The sequence below is a fragment of the Triturus cristatus genome, chromosome 4_1, assembly GCF_964204655.1.
Source record: "Triturus cristatus chromosome 4_1, aTriCri1.1, whole genome shotgun sequence".
Classification (NCBI taxonomy): domain Eukaryota; kingdom Metazoa; phylum Chordata; class Amphibia; order Caudata; family Salamandridae; genus Triturus; species Triturus cristatus.
The window spans coordinates 1,202,332,635-1,202,352,470 of NC_140585.1; the positions used below are offsets into that span (position 1 = coordinate 1,202,332,635).

Here is a 19,836-nt window from a genome sequence, read left to right on the forward strand (position 1 = left end):
ACAACACTAATACAGTACTTCTATTTGTGCAATACGTCCAGCAGAACAAGCAAAATAATACAATAATTCTCTTTATACTATGCAAAGTATTTGAGACCTAAAATGCAACATTCCACAAATTTATGACCAGAGACAGTTATTATGAAATTACAAAATGTCAAACATTTAAAAAAGATTTTTATATTGTTTAATAATGTAAAAAAATATTTGCACTATCTATTTCTGATGGTAGTACAAGTAGACATTTCCGGGTCTAGGCTACCAATGTTATGCTATACTTTAAAAACAATGGTCTTAGCAATTGGCGCCACAATGAATGAAGGTGAGGACATAGAAAAAGGACATAATTTAAATCTTAAATACTGCTCCCACAGAGATCACAAAACTTCTCCTCCCTTGCTAGTTCCTCCCTTGATCGAGTAATAATTTGTAACAGAAGCAGATTACAACTTAATAACAAAATAGTTCTGCGACACACCACGGGGGAGGTTTCATAGTACACATACGTTTGTGGTTGTTTACAAATGCTACTCTCTAGTACTATTTTATTCCAGGCTTGCCGAGCACACAATACAATGTCTTTTTTCAGGCTCACTTTATAAATTGATTTTTTAATCACATTTTCTAAGGTGAGCTTCAGAAGGGGTACCATCTCATTCTGACCAATGTCAAACATACCCAGAGCTTTCATATAGTTTGAAAAGACAGCACTTCTTACCTTCCAACAGTAAAACATTTCATATTTCAATGCAGCTCTGATGGAACCAGATTCACTATACAGTAAGTTATTCCCCCAACTTAAAACAGCAGCCATAGCAAACACGTTCATAGAGAAAAGCTCAAACTCAAGCTGGAAAGCCGATGGTATGGCCGAAAAATTCTAATTACAAGATTTGGTACCAAATGCACCCTTTAACCTTCTCTAAAAAGGACCAATGCTGCTCTTCCATTACCTTACAGGCATAATTTGTAATTTGTAATTTGTAACTGGGTTTTGTATCGCGCCAACTCACCGACAGGTCTCAAAGCGCTACTGACCAAGTACAGCAACAAAGATGAAATAAGAATATAGAGGTGTCTGATCTAGTAACCGACTATTGAGATGGGAATGCGTCTTTAAAGAGTAAGGTTTTCAAGGACTTCCTAAAATGGAGAAGATTGGGTTCTCTGCGAAGTGCCTCCGGTAGCTTATTCCAGATGGTAGGAGCCTGAACTGAAAAAGATCTTCCTCCTTTTGTTGTTAACTTGAAACGTGGACAGGATAGCAGAAAAGATCCGGACGATCGCAGGGCGCGCTTAGGTTCGTATATTTCGAGCCTTTCTTTTATGTAGGCTGGCGCCTGTCCGTGGATTGCTTTGTGGCAAATACACATACTCTTAAATTCGACTCTCTGCACCATAGGCAGCCAATGTAGCCTATGGAGCAGAGGGGAGGCATGAGTCCTCCTCGGCATTCCAAAAATCAGACGTGCTGCGTCATTTAGGATAATCTGAAGACGGTTGATGGAGTTCTTTGGAAGGCCGAGGTACAACGCATTGCCATAGTCTATTCTAGACACTATTGTGGCTGAGACAATGGTTCGCAGCATATTCCTCGAGAGCAGGGGGGCGAGTTTACGTAGTTGCCTGATCAGATTGATGCAGGAACCAACTACAGCGGATACTTGGTTGGCCATCGAGAGTTCCTGATCGATTTTCATCCCAAGACTCTTGACACTAGGGCACGGTTTTGGAGTAGGTCCTAGTTCTTGTGGCCAAAACAAATCATTCCAGGGGGAAGTAGAGGTTGAGATTACGAGGACTTCCGTTTTGTCTGGATTGATTTTCAGCAAATTGGACGACATCCAGTTCACTGTAAATCGTAGTATGTCTTGGGCCATGAACTGAGCCGATGGTGTATTATCGATACTCAGCAACAGCTGAGTATCGTCGGCATAGTTAAAAACTTTACAATTCATGTTTGCCAGGGACTCTATCAATGGTTGTAGGTAAAGATTAAATAAGAGCGGAGAGAGCGCTGATCCCTGCGGGACTCCACAGGCTAACATGCCCACGTCTGAGACCTGGTCTGCCAACTGGATCTTCTGCGTCCTTCTTGTTAAGAAGGCTGTTAACCATTTGAGGGCTTGCTCTCCTATCCCAAACCTAGCCAGTCTGTCCAGGAGCAGTGCATGGCTGACGGTATCATCATAATCATCATAACTCTATGAAGATGGATTCTTAACCCAATAAACCACCAAAAAATGGGCAAAATTCATTTGCCGACAACATAGATATAGTTCTTGTAAGGCAGAGGTTTGAGATAAAGCCTTACTCCTACACTAACTGATGTGATCCTGTTTTAATCAATTACTAGCAAATATTCTACTTAGATATGGATTAAACTTCACCAATTCCAACTTGTAATTCCCCAAGAACCAGTACAAACCCTTCCTAATTCTGTACCCCCCGGACCTAAAAACCATAATTTTACTCTTAAAGGTATTTATTTTTAGAAAGACTTTATTAGCTTAATTTACCAACTTTGAGAGACGCCTCTGCAGTCTTATCGGTGTTAAATCCAACATAACAACATCATCAGTGCTTCTAATTTAGGTGGGTCCTCCTTAGGCTGTCAAACTCTGCAAGGTAGGTCATGGATGTAAAGGGAGAAAAGAAGGGGTGCAATTAAGCCCCATGCTTCAGTCCACTGTGCACCTCTACTTTGCTTGGCAGACCCTGGTTCCCTACCATTAGAACCTGAGTCCAAGTTGAAGAGTGCAGAGCAACAGTCAAGCTAAGCAAATGTGCGAGGATCTCCAATGCAACTAGTTTCCTACACAGGGTCCCATGGTCAACCCTATCAAACGCTGTTGAAAAATCAATAAAGGTAGACTATACGGCCATTCCCTCACCCACAGGATACTTGTCTATCAATGTTTGGAGGGCTGTGGTAGTACATAAGGTTTCACAGTTCTTAGGAAAACCATCTTGCTCCACAGGAACAAGGTTATCACCAGATGCCCAGTGCTGAAGGTGAAGGAGAATACTCTTGGCGTATAGTTTGCCAATCACGTCCAATAGTGCGGGAGGCTCATCGCTCGACTCTAACAACATCCCTCAACTGGAATTGATGGCATATAACTGCAAGATGTATTGGGTCCACTCTGCATCGGATATAGGAGTGGCCTCAGCTAAGAGAAGAATCCATGTCCCAAAAATGTTTTCCTGGGACAATGATCAGAGTATCAGCAAAACAGTAAAGGAGCCTGGGGAGTATCATCATTTTAGACATTTCCAGGCTACAGATAATGGCAGGTATGTCCAGAAGGTCACTTGGAAAGAGCAATGCCCCTATTATACACCCCCCGGGAATGATAGATGTTTATCCCCAGATACATTAAGGAAGTGGGTTCCCACTTAATCATTTCTTTCCCGGTTCCCACCAAACTGCTTGATATGTCTGGTTTCATTGGGTATAAATAGGACATTTCCCGATTCAGTTTGAGTCCTGAGATATTTCCAAATCATTGTAGATCATTCACCATAGGATTTATATCCATCCTAATAGGTGTTATATAAACTAGAAGTTTATTCACAGACAAAAAAACTATTTGAGTATCACAATTCCCCAGTCCAACCCCTCTCGCCACATCCTGGAGGCAAATGGTTTCATTGCCGGGGCAAATAACAGCAGCAAAATTTTTATCCAATCCAATCCAAAGACTTTATTCGGATAACAATGTATCCATAAAAGTAAGACATATTCAAGATAAAACACATTAGAAAAATAAATAGATAAGAATGTCCAACCCATGAAGTAGCAAAGACAGCAAGCATAGGTAAAGTGCATATTGTGAATAGTAAAATACAAATAACTTCATAGGTCGCACATGGATTTCCGATCACCCGTGGCTGCTCTCAAGAAAGTACCAATGAGCAAGGTCAATTCAGCATTGTCCAATTTAAGTATACAATCAAGAGCATCTGTTAAGTTAATAGGTAACACTTTTTTAAAATACGGAATCAACAGCCATTTAGTATATGTCATATAATAATTACAAAAGAATAAAAAATGTAAAAGTGTTTGGCCACTATGACAATCACATGGACATGGCAGGGAGTCAAGTTTTGTGTTGTACCCATAGGGAAAACAAAGCAAATACCTTACTGTCCCAGCTCTTAAATGGAAGAGGAGGCCTCTCTCCCACTGGGACATAGGTAGTGCGATATAACTTGGTAGGCAATGCTCAGGGTATTCAATGGATATGAATTTTGCGACAGTTTGTTTCTTCAATTCCCTTTCTAATCTTTACACGCTATAAAGTGCGTACAGTGCTGTCTTTAAAACTTTTTTGTCCATTGTTACAACTGTGTTCGGATTGGTAAACAGTCTACCAAAATTGATGCTCTCCAAACTCTTGACTACCCCAGCAAGCCATGGAATGTCCATTCCTTTCTCACAACAAAGACAATCCTCTATTATATCCCTTGTAAGAGAAGCCTCGGGATTCTTCATTACGGCTAACCATAATAGTGCAGGGCGAGCCCTTATGATGTCTTCAATATATCCTAATTTCAGTTCGCTGTGGCATATTTACAGAGGGGTGTAGATTGGAGCGCCCAAGAGTTTTCTACAAAATCTGTTTTCCTCTGATTGGACGCAAGAACTTTTGGCAATACCCCATACCTCTGCCCCATAGGTAGCTATTGGTACGCACTGAGTCTTAAAAATCTTTAGAATAGCTGGAATCGTCCCTGATCTTTTAGGACGGGGAAGTCTGAGGATTGAATTAAAGGCCCTCGAGAACTTACTTTTGCAGTATGCAATGTGTTCACACCAAGTACCGTTCGCAGCGAAGACTATCCCCAGATAAGGAAAAGTAACAATGCAAGTTAATTTTTGATCGCCCACAGAGATACAATTTAAAGGACATTTCCTTGGCCCACAAGACATTATACAAGATTTCTTAAAATTTGTACATAAATCAAGGCTGGTCATAAAATTTGTAAATCCTCAAACTAAAGTGTGATTTATGTAAGTTGTTTATATATATGATAAATAGGAGGGGGGCCAGAACACACCCCTGTCTGACCCCTCTACCTACACTGATGTCATTGGAAACTTCTCCCCCACCACCAATCCTGACCAGCGCTTTTAGGTCCGTATGGAGATAGGCCAAAAGGTGAACAAGGGTCTCATCCAGTCCATATTCTAAAAGGATGGACCATAGGCGGACCTATTGACAAAATCAAAAGCTGAGGACAGGTCCATAAAAGCTAAATAAAGTGGCGAGTGCTGTGCAATGGTGTACTTCCCTATGATCAAATTAAGATTAAGACATTGCTCCTTCGTGCCAACTTTACCCCTGAAACCTAGTTGGCATTGTTCTAAAATCTGATGCTCTTCTGTCCAGATTAAAATGTTTGTATACAAAACTATGCCTAAAATTTTAAGGGTGTTATCTATGAAGGAGATTGGTCTACATCGTGTGCGATCGCCCTTTTTAAAAATAGGAACGATCGTGCTAGTAGACCAGGTCTTTGGCAGAGGGGCATTGGTTAGGTTGTTAAAAATATTTAACAACAGTGGGGCCCAAAAATCTGGTTTATATTTAATATGATTGATGAGCAGCCCATCAGGGCCTGGAGCTTTATTGCCCGCACTCTGACGTATAGCCTCCTCAACCTTATTTATCGATATCGAGACACATGGTGGCGCCCTATTAATAAAGGGGTCACATTCAAAAGCAGGCGCTTGGTAAATAGTGGAAAAATGACTCTCCCAGGTAACGCTTATTATGTTGCAGCTGATGGGGATTAAGGGTTGTCCCATTGATCTTAACTCTTTAACTCTTTAATGGCAGTCCAAAATATATTCCCATTATTTAAGCTGGCAGCATTAATGAGCGCATCTCAGTGATCAGTTAATAACTGTTCCTTCCTATTGACAATAGCCCGCTTATATATCAGTCTTAAGGACTTGACCAAATCATTACGCCTAGGATTTTGAGATAGGAGGGCCTTGCAGAGCTTCCTGTTAGCAATTGAGCACTCCTGGTTAAACCATCTAGGTTTACGCTGTGCTGTAAATAGGTTTGGACAGCAAGGATTTAATGGCTTGACAGAGTTCGGTAAAGGAACTGATAGCCTCAGGGTGTGGATCCAGGGCCTCTAAACAGATATTAATAAGATTTATGTTTTCCCTAACAATAGAACTGAATAGGTCTGCGTTATTAACACCTCGCCAGACCAGTCTAAGATTATCTGTGGATGGTGATAGATCCCTAGCACCACATTCTGTCAGAGACATTGAAACTGGGGACATTCGTAACATTATTTGTATTGGGTTGTGGTCCCCAAAAGTTGTGGCCATAATTTCGGCTTTAAGCAAACTTGCTTCTAAAACGGGGGAAATAAAACCATAATCGGTTGTAGATGAACAACCCCTCCCTCTAATTGTCGGTTCTGGGAGGGCATTATCTTTTGTGATTGCAGCATTTCCATAACATTAACTAAGTTGTGGGTGTTTAAGCGGTCCATTAGCTCTCTACCCCTATTGCATATTTGTCTGCTGGTATGTGAATAGTCACTTAACCCTGAATGAGATAGCTTAGAATTAAAAACACCCCCAGACAGATTCCTATTAACTTAAAAGAGTCTTTGGATTTTCCGATAGATGCAATAAAATTAAACACATTTATAAAGTGCATTTGAACGGAAAGAAAATCATTATTATAAAAATTAATTATCCAAAGGGAAATTCCCCTATTGAGTAGGATGCCCTGAAAATTGTTGCTATCTGTATGTTATGTTTTAATGCATCCCCCTGTCAGATTGATGGTCGACCCTGCTTGGAGGTTGTTGCTAAGATATTATGGCATTCAAACACCTCACTATGCAAATCTTGGGTGGCCCATGTTTCCTAAAAATAAAAGGATATCTTATTAAGTTGTACCCAATCTGGCTGGTGAAGTTTAGAGAGCAACCCTGCAACATTCCAGCTTAAAATACGGAGGTTTGGGTGAGCTAGGTCCTTCGTTTGCACAGGGAGGATAAACGGATTGTGGGGATAGTGCACTCAGTTACTGACAGGGCATGGGGTGACCTAGTAGCGGAATCAGTATTTTCCCCAAAAGTTGATGGTCAGTCCTGGGTATCTAACCCAGACAAGGCCTGAAATCTATTAGAGGTAGTGATTAGAGAGGACTTGTTGGTGAAAAGGGCATAACTTGATTTGTAAAAATAACCAAAGGATAGTCTGCATATGTTAGTGCTATTAGGTGTAATACATTCGCAGTCCCTCAATAGATGCCTCACCAATGAAGGTCTGCTAAAGTTAATTACAATACAGTCCCCTTCGATATTTTTTGTAGATGCACCGACCCATCCCACCCTGTGTGCCATAATAATATCCTTTATCTCGGATACGTTAAACCTTCTATGCCTTAATAGCCAATCCGCGCATTTATTGTGTAACTGGTCCCATGATTCATGCTGATCCCTCTTCAAAGTAAGGGCAAGCTGCGGGCGGCAGGCTCAGGAGATCTGATTACCCGACGGGCGATTTATAACGGGGGGGGGGGCAGGAGCACTAATACTCGAGGTACTAAACTGCCTGTTCTGATTCAAGCCACTAGGCCTGTTTAACCTGTTAACACCATTTCTATCTTAAGGCAATTGAGGACAACCCCTAGATTGATCGTATGTCGAGCAAGGGGTGATTGCGGGGAAAGTAGCTCTGACAGTTTGCAACACAGTTTTGGGATATAAAATACTTGTTCCAGGGCCTACGCTATCAATGGCCCTGCTCACATCAACCTTGTTAGCAACTATAGTGTATACATTTCCCTTCAGTTGACCAACCCCCCCTATGAGTGTAGCCAGGTTATCTAGGCGGCTCTGTAACATGACAAACTTTTTATCAATAAGTTCAGTAATTTGTTTGGGCACCAGCGCCGCAGCAATATTTGCAACAATGTCCCCATAGTTCTCAAGGCTACATATAGCTTCAGTCTGTGTACTAGAAGAGCAACTCAATTTCACAGTCTGTGTAGACACAGTGGGTGTAGGCACTTTAGCTGTGCCAATACCTGATGATGGCTGTATCCAGGTGGAGAGGCGTGTTTGACTACGGGCCGAAGCGCTGCGAATAGGCTGCTTCCTTTTACTACCGATTGATTTCCCAGGCACAGACTTTCTTTTCCGTTTGACAGCAGGGATTCCCACCGATGTCGCAATATTAGTTTCGGATTGTATGACTGCTTCCTCAATTATGTCTTGCCCACTTGTGCTCCCACAGACAGTTGGGGATTGATGAATTCTAGAACCCTCCAGCTGTGGTTGGGGCAATTGGGGCAAGTCTCCGGTATGCTCTGATATTGTACCTCTGAAGATTGCAAGGACTAACCGTCCCTCAATACCCATAGACAGACGCTGCTCCGTAAGCTCAATTTCACTTGAGACAATACTAACAGCCCTTTGAAGCATGCTGTCAATACTGGCAGTCATGGGTCGTGCTGGTTGTGATGTGGTGCGTTTCCCCATAGTAATAGTAACAGCTTAGCAGCAACAAATGTAACAACGCGGGGTCAGAGCAACATTTGTCAGCGATGATAGAACACTCACCGTTTTTCCACCGTTTTCCAATGCTTTTTTTTCAAAGGAGGGTGGCCCAGCCCAGTCTCGTCCAGTCGCGGACGGGTGCAGACGGGCCCGCCCTTGCGACCCACGCTGCGGGAGCTCCTTGGGCTTTTTGTAGGCGCCTCCTGGTGCTTGATGGTGTGACGGCACCAGCGGCAGGCGCGTGGTGCCGCAGAGGACACTGGGACGTGTAGTCCTCCTGCGGGCAGCAAACAGCAAACAGCAGGCAAGCTTAGCCCCAGCAAGGGGCGAGAGGCAGAGTGACCGTCTTGGGCAACATTTTTATATATTTTTTTCAAAGCCAAAATTTCATGAGAAGCTAAAACAAATATTGCCAACTCAGGAAATTGAAGGCGTTCTCCGTGTCTAAAGACAATATCGCAGAATGGAGTACTATTTTGTGATATGCTACAACCAGGTAAGAACCCTTTTTGCTATGGACGAAAAAGCGTTGGCATATGTGGAAGCAGTCTTTGGGTCAGGATGTTCCCCAGAATTTTGTAATCTAGGTTCAAGATCAAGAGAGGACAGTGTGATGTCATATCCAACTGATATTTTCCTGGCTTCAACAAGGACACTATCTTGTCAGTTGGTTAAGATATATGCTGCTTAGCTCCTGTGGGAGATTATTTATATTGGGATATTCCCAGTATGTCATGTAGAGCCTCTCTGATTTCTTGATCCAAATTTAATTGTTCCATTTCCTCTCTATCTCCATTTGTGGTAGATCTACTCCCTCTAAATATGCTGCCATCTCCTCATGTGTGCATTTTTTTCAAGCATTGTATAAGGTAACATAGTACTAGCATTAATACTGTTGTATGTGTGCCACACATCCCCACAACCATCCCTTATTGTTGTCAAGGGTATCCCCAGGATCTCAGGTTTAAACCCAATTCATCACGCTCACAATGGTTCTTTGCTATATAAGCTGCATAATCTAAGAACAATATATTTTTAATAACGAGGTGTGCTCTTCCTTTGCAACCTGGATGACATCTTTCTGTTGTTCTGGATAACCAAATTCATTTCTGAGGCTTATAGTACCACTGCCTGAAACTGTGAATACCTACACAACAGAAATCGTGATCTTTGGGAAGAGTACTTCACTGTGGGATTCTACCTAGTGGCCAACAGAGCTAGAACCAACACTTACCTCCACGACCCATACCAAGAACCTCAGGATGGTCATCAACAGCAACCCTGACATGACCACCGAAGCCAACACCATCACTGCTTCATGCTTCTATACCCTGTAGAGGCTGAGGAAGATGTTCAAATTGCTTTCAAACAGCACCGGGAAAGCAGTCAGTCCTGCCCTGGTTGCAAGCATGGACTAGGGAACTCTCTCCATGCAAGGATCTGGAAAAAACTAATCAGAAGGCTGCAGACCATTCAGAGCTCAGTGGCCAGAATTACTCTCAGCTTCCCGTGACACTCGCATCACACCACACCTGAAGGAGCTCCACTGGCTCTCCATACACAAACAAGCACAACTGAAACTCCCTACCCACACCTTAAAGGCACTACATAACACAGGCCCAGCATCAGCTGCCACAATCTTCCAGGCACATTCACTCGTTCAGACTCCGATTTGCAAACATCCTTTGCATTAGGAAATCTAGATCTGGCGGTCAAGCCTTCTTCTATGTCACTCCAGAAGTGTTGAATTACCTGCCACTACACATGAAAGCCTCCTCTTCACATCATGAATTTACAAGGAGCTGAAGACCTGGCTTTTCGAGTAGGTTAGGCTCTAGATTTTGCTAGACTCAGACCTGCTCTGCCCCAGGATACCCTCCCAGGTGATAGTGCACTCTACAAATCTGCATAACATAACATAGCTCTATTCTGGTCAATTAAAAGTATGGGGATGATGCTGTCCAGCCCTGTCCTCACATATTAGTAGATGACCTCCCTCAAAGATGCCCAGAAGACCAAGTCCTTCAGCATTGTACTCTGCACTCACCAAGTTGGAATGATAGTGTGTCTTCTTTCCCATCGGATGGTAGTTGCCTGAGGGTTGTGTTATATCTATGGCAGCACCCTTCCAGAACAGACCATGTATTGTAGGCTACCATTTAAATTATATATCAGTGGTCAATATGTGTGTTGTTAGTATGTCAAGCATCAACTAATGCTCAATTCCCAAGCTAGTCACCTAAGGCCTTAGCAGTTTTATAAACTTGAAATTGTGGGTAAGAAGGATAAGAGCAATCCAACTGAACATTGAGTGCACTGTTGAAAGTTTCCCCACAGTATTAGGAGAAGAATAGCCCACTCTGCCAGCAGTTTGGGCATGGAGTTATACTATGTTGACTGGTCTATGCTGGGGTCAAAGAAGCTACCATTAATGGCAGGCCCACCAGTCAGCCTCACTCAAACAGTTTATGCTATTCTCACTGTCCATCAGTTCACTAACTGATGGACAGTGACTGGTGGTTAATTTATAAAATAATAAATGCTGGGGCTCTCGTCAGGAGGCAGCTTGCACCAGCCCCTTTCATGTATTAGCACCGCTTAAAACAGAACCAACTACTAACGATGAAAGTGGGGAGAGGATGTGGCATAATGGCCAGATATGCCGACTTCAGAGCTGGGGAACCAGGTTCAAGTTTCGGCTCAACATCCTGTGATTTTTGACAAATCACTTAATCTCCAAGAAAAATAATATGTCTTTAACGGGTGCTCATGAAAAGCGCTGGTGTTGATGATTAAGTGCTGGTGCTGAGCACCGTAAACCACTGGTTCAAATTAAGCACTAGGACTTCCAAGGCAAAGCAGAGATCCAATTATCTTACACCTGTCCCCTCTATCTGGATTGCAGCCTAAGACTCTTAGCACCTGTCAGGTGAGATTCTTGCAACAGTGCCACATGAACCCCTCTACGCCACAGAAATATTGTTGTCGCGGACCATGCCAGGGGGATGTAATGTTTGAAGTCATAATCAGTGCATTGCGGGGGGCGAGTTATAGTTAGCTCAGCTAACTATAACTGCTGAATTTCTCTGGTTTTGTAGGAGTGAAAAATCAGCCTAACTATAACATCCCTGTAACCTTTGTTTTTTTCAGTGATGTATATGTGTGTATATATATATATATTCTTATATGATTAATTTTAATATTGCTTTAACCCATTTTATGACTAAACATTTGCACTTCATTTTTAATAGGACTTTTAATAGGATTATTTTTAATAGGATTAGGAGCGTGGAAAACAACTGAGTTTCAGCATGTCTTGAAGCTGTGGCGCCTACCATACTGATCTTGCACAATAAGCTATGTCTGTATTAATTTCAGTTAAAATACTTCGGCCTCAAGATTCCTTTTAGCTCAGCACTACAATTTAACAGTGCAAGAGGGGCATGCTTCTCTTTTCCCAAAGGGCAGCAAATAGTACCTGTCATACGCCTGCTTCCTTTCATGATGGAAGTAATGCATTATTGCTGCTGCTGAACAGCACAGGATCAAAGAATCCTCTAGCAAAGTGTGCTAAATAATATGTGTGCTTTCTGTCTGAATACTGTTCCAAGAAGCATACTAAAGTGCATAATTTTGAACGGAACATGCCGGGTAGGAAGTTGCAGCTGCTAGGGCCTACCAGGGTCTGAATAAATAAATAAATGTTTTAAACAAGCATTGGCAATGCAAATAGGTCTGTCCTATGAATGCTTGTCAAGCCAAACCTAAAAATCCATGTGCGTGACTGCTCTCCTCTCATCTGTGCTGCTTCCTGAGTGAAGCGCCATCAATTATTTTATTATCTAAGCCACTTCAATACCATTTCAATGGCATGTGTGTGTGTGCCGCCTAAGATCAACCTCAAGAGTTATGTATCAATGGGGTAACCCGATAGACCACTGGACTCGGGTAAATAGTAGTACACAAAAAGATAGTCACAGTGGAAAATATTCACAGTGTATCAACAGCCAATACATGATCAAATAAAAGAAGAAGAAGAAGATATGACAACACCAAGAAATGTCATACAGTAATGGAAAATGATTTAGGAAATGATTGTCAATAGCTCAATGATTCACAAGAAAAGTTGTATTTCACATTCTGCAACTTTAAAACGTAGGTGCAAATAACATGAGGTGACAGGTGCTAAAAGTGGGATCAGTGCAAGTGGTTGTGCAGTGGAAAGGTAGTGCATATATATACATCAACATACAATAGTAGGAAACCTATCCAGCCAGATTTCTTGCACACACAGAAATGCAAAATCATAAGTAACTGCCGCAGTTAATATTTCATTGTCATCCAGGTTTGATGTAAAAGGAAAGGAAATGTCAACGTTTCGACCCCTTTCTGAACCAGCCAACTGAGCGTCTTGGAGGTGGGGTCTTCTTCAGGACGGGGGGACAGGTGAAGGAGGGAGGGGCACCTAAAGTCAATGGTATAGGGTTACTGGGGTGTGTTGTGGAAAGGAGGTAAATCCATAGGGCATGTATCAAGAAATGTGAATTACCAGCATCAGCAGGGATTCTTTGTGCTGGACAATTAAAGTTGTGGGCCTCGGCAGCTCCTACATGGTAGCAGAGACAGAAACAAGAGAGATATCGCTAGGATCATAGTTAACACTAGTCATAGGGAGTACGATAGGGAGCAAAGTCGTTAGCCATATACTCACGGAATAATGCCTAGAATGTACAACATAGGATCGGAGTATACTATGGTGGACTGAATTATGCAGTCAGGATGGCACTAGGTTCATTAGTAACCTGTTGCTGGGTACGTCACGATTTAAACGAATATGGAAGTGATTACTGTTTGTTTTGGCAGGCTCTCACATTCACAATTACACATACATCTTAAAAGAATCAGATAACATTAGTATTGTAAAATACATGGGGCAGTCTAACCTTGTTAGCGCACAATCTGGTGGTGGTGTTGTATAAAGGTGTGAAACACAATTACACACCCAACTTAGATAATGCAAATACATTTGTGTAGTAAGACATAGTAGGCTGTCTACCTAAAGTAGTGCACATTCTGGTGGTGGATTCAACTGGGTGTGAAATCTCATTCTGTATAATGGTGTAGGTAGTAAAACTTTGTAGAAAACACACTGAGGGAGGAGGGACAAGGAGCAGAAAAGAAGAAGAGGTCCTGTACCTGCTTCAAGGTTATACACGAATACAGACGGGTAACAGTTCCTAGAATGGGAAGTAGCAGTCCCGGTATGGTCTGCTACAAAAGAAAGAGAGGGGAAGAGAGTCGAATCTGCAGATAGGTTCGAAAAAGTGAAGTGAAGACCAGATACTCCTGGGTGGGTGCTAGAAGTGCCCTCATACACCCTTGCAGGTGCAAAGCATCATCATAGGGCGAAGCTCCTCGTGGGGGTGGTGCTGCAGTCCCTCACGGGCTCTCAGAGAAGGCGCTCTGTCGGAGATGTTTTATCGGAGTAGCCATAGTTGTGCATGCGGGTGTGTGGGGAGGATGTGGGAGGTGGTGAGGCTAAAAAGACCCTTCGGTACCCCAGTAGTTTTATTAGTGAGTCCTAAGGGTCTGGATAAAATGTAACGGGGAATAGTGCGTAGAATACGCTGAGAAGAGTAGGGGAAAAAATATTGAGCTCTAGTCCCGCTGCTCTCAACCCGTATGTGAAGATTTAAGGTGAGAGAGAAGGTGTAAAGTGGGTGGTCAACATGTTTCGCGCTGCCCGTGGCCCTAGTGGACCCTTAAGTGCATCATCAGGACTTTGAAAGAAGGAAATGTGGGATTCAGGAGGAGAAAACAACCTATAATCCCTACTTAGGGTGGGGGAGTCACGTCTTATTCGTGTCCCAAGCGTCGAACCTAAAAGAAAGAGGGAGAGAGGCAAAAGAAGCAAGTAAACAACACCGTAGCTGTCCAAGGCCACAGTACTAATAACCAACGTTGAAGGCGGGCCAAGTGGAGTCATGCTGGGGGTGGTGGATGTACCAATGACCATAGGTTCAGGGGGGGGGCTGTACACGGGGCCACCGTGTGGACGGGGTGCGGGTACATACAAGATACAGTAAGGCTCAGAGTTGTGGAGACTTATCAGTACAAAGGTCATGCACAGAACATGGGTTTTGTCAGGAGACTATCAGTACATAAGTCAAACACAGTCATGGATGTGAAAGACGCGACACCAAAGTGAGAACAAGTAAGTAACAAACAGTAGGGTACACAGATGGTAATGGGGAAGTGGGAACAACGTACCCCAGAAGAGGTAACCCACGAGGGAAAGAGGTCGGGAGAACGTTAAAAGAGCTCAGGTAGAAGCTCCAGAAAATGCTAGTCATGCCGACGAAGGTGATGTCAAGTGGTCTGACCATAGGAACAAGTGCTTGGCCCGGAGCCCCGGATGATGCTGATACTGCCAACGCTGGAGTGCTCAGGAGGGGGTAGTACACCGGATCACGGGCATTGGAGGACGCAGCAGGGAGGGGAGTGAACCGAGTCTAGGGTTACTGGAAACTGAGGGATACTCAGTGGACGTGCGACGTGGTGTCCTCAGTGGGAGCAGGGGGTGCCATGAGGAGAGGGGCACGATGTGTCTGTATGAGCAGGTAAAACATAACGATCTACGGAAGTAGACGACACAATGAAGAGAAGGAGTAAAAAAGAAGAAGTCCTACCCGGAATGGTGTGGGTCCGGGCTATACCGGAAGGGACCGTCTGGGGAAGGAGCCTAAGCTGGAGCATAACAAAATGTCGAGAACAGCCAAATCCAGGCAGGGCGGAGGGAAAGATAAACATGTAGTCGTGAGGAAACAGTTTTAAAAACACACATGGAGAGCACAGGGACACAGCAGTTGGCAGCAGCGGGAACAAAAGACTTACGTGTGCTCCGGGGTTCCGATCAGGTTACCTAGTCTGCCTCCAGGGTCGCCGGTGAACTACCCAGTAGGGCGGGCAGTTTATAAGCAAAAAAATAATAAATAAAAATGTCATCTACGCTAGTATATGCCCTTGTGATAAGATCTACGTAGGCCAGACAACCCAAAAGGTCAAATGCTGAATTCTGCAGTACTGCAGCAGGATAAGATGCGGAACCATGGAGGCCCCCATGGTTGATCACTTCCAAACATCCAACCATCCCCCTGAATCCTTGAAATGGCTGATCATTGAAGCAGTAACATTGGGCATCCGGGGTGGAGATCTGGGACTAATTCTTAACACCAGAGATTGTAAATGGATGGATCGCTTTAAGTCTGTACAGGATGGCTTGAATGAACTCGATGCCATATATGCCCAACTCTCTCTACTAAGTGGCCCATAACACCCACGTACCTCATTTATCAAAAAGCGCATGTAAGGCACTGTTGAATATTCGATAGGTAGATAACACCACTCTGCCTATTTCTGATTTCTTTGCAGTGCACCTGCATATACATAAACTATCCTGCATACAAAGTTTTACTACCTACACCATTATACAGAATGAGATTTCACACCCAGTTGAATCCAGCACCAGAATGTGCGCTACTTTAGGTAGACAGCCTACTATGTCTTACTACACAAATGTATTCGCATCATCTGAGTTGGGTGTGTAATTGTGTTTCACACCTTTATACAACACCACTACCAGATTGTGCGCTAACAAGGTTAGACAGCCCTACGTAATTTACAATACTAATGTTATCTGATTCTTTTAAGATGTATGTGTAATTGTGAATGTGAGAGCCTGCCAAAACAAACAGTAATCACTTCCATATTTGTTTAACCCCTTCAGCGCGGCGCGGATTTCCGCGCCGTGCTGAAGGTTCTGTGCGCGGGCGGGGCCATGACGGAGCGGTTCCGTCATGCGCACAGCGCAAACGACGCTCATGACGGAACCGCTCCGTCATGAGCGTCGAAGGGGTTAAATCGTGACATACCCAGCTACAGGTTACTAATGAACCTAGTGCCATCCTGACTGCATAATTCAGTCCACCATAGTATACTCCGATCCTATGTTGTACATTCTACGCATTATTCCGTGAGTATATGGCTAACGACTTTGCTCCCTATCATACTCCCTGCGACTATTGTTAACTATGATCCTAGCGATATCTCTCTCGTTTCTGTCTCCGCTACAATGTAGGAGCCGCCCAGGCCCACACCTTTAATTTTCCAGCACGAAGGATCCCTGCTGGTGCTGGTAATTCACATTTCTTGATACATGCCCCATGGATTTACTTCCTTTCCACGACACACCCCAGTAACCCTATACCATTGCCTTTAGGTGCCCCTCCCTCCTTCACCTGTCCCCCCATCCTGAAGAAGACCCCACCTCCAAGACGCTCAGTTGGCTGGTTCGCAAAGGGGTCGAAACGTTGACTTTTCCTTTCCTTTTACATCAAACCTGGATGACAGTGAAATATTAACTGCGGCAGTTACTTATGATTTTGCATTTATTGTGTGTGCCAGAAATCTGGCTGGATAGGTTTTCTACCATTGTATGTTGATGTATATATATGCACTACCTTTCCACTGCACAACCACTTGCACTGATCCCACTATTAGCACCTGTCACCTCACGTTATTTGCACCTACGTTTTAAAGTTGCAGAATGTGAAATACAACTTTTCTTGTGAATCATTGATCTATTGACAATCGTTTCCTAATCGATTAAATCATTTTCCTTTACTGTATGACATTTCTTGGCGTTGTCATATCTTCTTCTATTTGATCATGTATTGGCTGTTGAAACACTGTGAATATTTTCCACTGTAAGTTCAACCTCAGGCCGTTTGATAAATAAAGAAATAGATCACTGCTGTTTGAAAGGCAAATGCTTTTTTGTTGAAGCAGACAACTTCTGCACAGTACTTCTGGCTTCCAACATGTGGGCAAAGCCCCTTCCTGGTAATATTCATAAATTTTGTCTGGAGACAACTGCACTGGCAAGCCAGCCCGTAAAAAGCATGAGATGGAGAGGGGCTGGGGAGCAATGGTGGAGTGTACAGCACGTTGGGATTCTGCAAGTAAACCCTGCAAGGAGAAGTAGGTGGGGAAGTAATGGAGGAACTGGGTGGGGTTATACATACAAAGACCCTCTCCCCTCAACAATCTGAGCAGGATGGGGAGGGACAGGGGAAGAAACGGATAGGCTTGAGAGGATAAAGCAACACTGAGAGTGTAGAGATACGAGGTAGGGAAACATCACATGGGGGAGAGAGAGCAATAAAATACATACACTCCCACTGAGTACTGAGAGAAAAAGAAACAAGCATTGGCATACCCAATAGGTCTCGCCTTTGGGACCTTATAAGTGTTTAGCCAAGCAACAGTTGCATAACTAAATACTTATAAGGTCCCAAAAGCGAGACCTATTGGCTATGCCAAGCGGCCGCGAAAATGAAAGTGATCACGATCACACATCAAAGCGGCCGCGAAAGTGAAAGTAATCGTGGTAAAGCGTGGCGCGCGCGCCCGCGCACATGTACTGTAGCACTAGGCTGGCCTGGTAGCACTTTTTGAAGCCCTCTCAATAAGTCTCGCCAGACCAGCGCATGCGCTGGGTCAGGCGAGACCTAAAAAGTAGCTCCCTGATGCAGAGCCATGGAAGAATACAAGTCAACCATTCAAAAAAATGAGAAAGAACCTATTCTCCAGGTCAGGAAAAAACACAGAAAATGTAACGAATGCAAACAAAATTAACAAAAAAATAACAAGAAAGCTAACCAATGATAAGCAAGGGGCTGATCCCTATGGTACGCATTAGGTTACCGTTAAGAAGATAGACCTCAAAATAAGCCGAATTGCTCACAAGAAAAATATGTGTATTATTTTCAGAATCCATTCATTCAATACTTATGAATCCCTTAATCTACCCTCCTGTATAATATATTCATGGATATTGTATCCCTATGCATGTGCTACCTTGTGACATTTAATGATTTTCACCTTGTCAGCGCGTACTGAACCCTAGATATCTGTTTGAGCTGCCCTCCCAAATGAAGCACACAGCTATTTTGTTCCTTGCAAAAGTGCATGGACCATCATTTGATCCTCAAACTCACGCTATAACACTTTCAGTAAAATATCGGATGAAGTATAATAAAAATAGTTATTAACTGGCAATTAAACATCTAACCTTTGTCTCCCACTTGCTGCTTCACCCACTGCGCCATGGCAGCCACGCTGTCGCCCTTGGAGACATCCAGGTTGATGGTCTGCAGTCTCTGAGAGGTGACTTCCTTTAATTGCTCAGCTCCCTTCTGGGTCAGGCACGCCGCCAGCACATGCATCCCTCGCTTGTCCAGACAGCGTGCCAGGAGGTTCCCAAAACCGGAGTCACAGCCAGTGATGAAAACATATTTGTCCTGGAGTTTTGGGACCGTCTGCCTCTCCCGAAGCCACAGGAAGACAAAGTACAGCCCCGTCAGAATCGCCAGGTAAAGCCACATCCTGCACCCTTAGCTTCTAGCTGCATCAGAAACAAACAAGCAAAGGCAGGTACATGAATGCTGCTCTGCATTAAATACTACATTTATGCACACCAGCAGCATATGGCTGACACACCAACATTTTCCTCTGAAATCATTAGAAATGCAAAGACATAGTATAAATCTTGTAGATAAAAATCAAAAAGTTGTAATGTGACACTCTTCATCTGTAACAGAGAAACACTTTATAAAAACATTAGAACAGAATGACATCTGTTGCCAATCTGTAATGACGACACCATCCAAAAGAAGTAAATATCCACATCTTTAGTAATAAACTGCTGCTCATTCATCTGTACATGCGCACAGTGGCCAGGACCTTTGAACTGTTCAGATCCAACGGCCACCCAGAACAATAGTTGGAATACTTGGACTCTTAACCTTCCACCCTTTAGAGATAAAAGGCTGCTGGCTCACACCATAATCTTTATTAATGCACAGATACTACATACCTCCCTTCCTTGGAAAACTAACACATAAGTGAAAGATTGCAATACTAAAAATAACACATAGGAGTTCACAGTAAATTCCAATTAACCTCAATTCACCTAAATATAGTAAAACGCATGAAAGATTTGATGATACAGAAAAAAAAGAACTATATTTATTTTTTGACACGGACAATCTCCCAATCGATAAATCTGGAGTGGAACATTTTGAACTACTAACTTTTACCATGTTAACCGCATTTCACCATGTCCTCAACTCACCCTCACAGCATTCACACATACTTTCTCAACACAAACTGGATCAATGAACTTCTTTTTTCCTTTCAACATTTATTCTAAAGAAACGCCATCCCCAACCC

The 19,836-nt window shown here is 43.2% G+C and overlaps 1 protein-coding gene across 3 annotated transcripts in view; it reads right to left on the reverse strand.

Annotated features, from left to right (window-relative positions):
* Positions 1 to 19,836, reverse strand: part of LOC146856387 (17-beta-hydroxysteroid dehydrogenase type 6-like) — a 235,332-nt gene that overhangs the window by 45,152 nt on the left and 170,344 nt on the right. For all 3 annotated transcript variants that reach the window (XM_085654512.1, XM_085654511.1, XM_085654513.1), the window contains one exon: positions 18,677 to 19,009. In XM_085654512.1, the coding sequence (XP_085510638.1) occupies positions 18,677 to 18,989 (313 nt within the window). In that variant the 5' untranslated portion in view covers positions 18,990 to 19,009. The remainder of the gene's footprint in view (positions 1 to 18,676; positions 19,010 to 19,836) is intronic.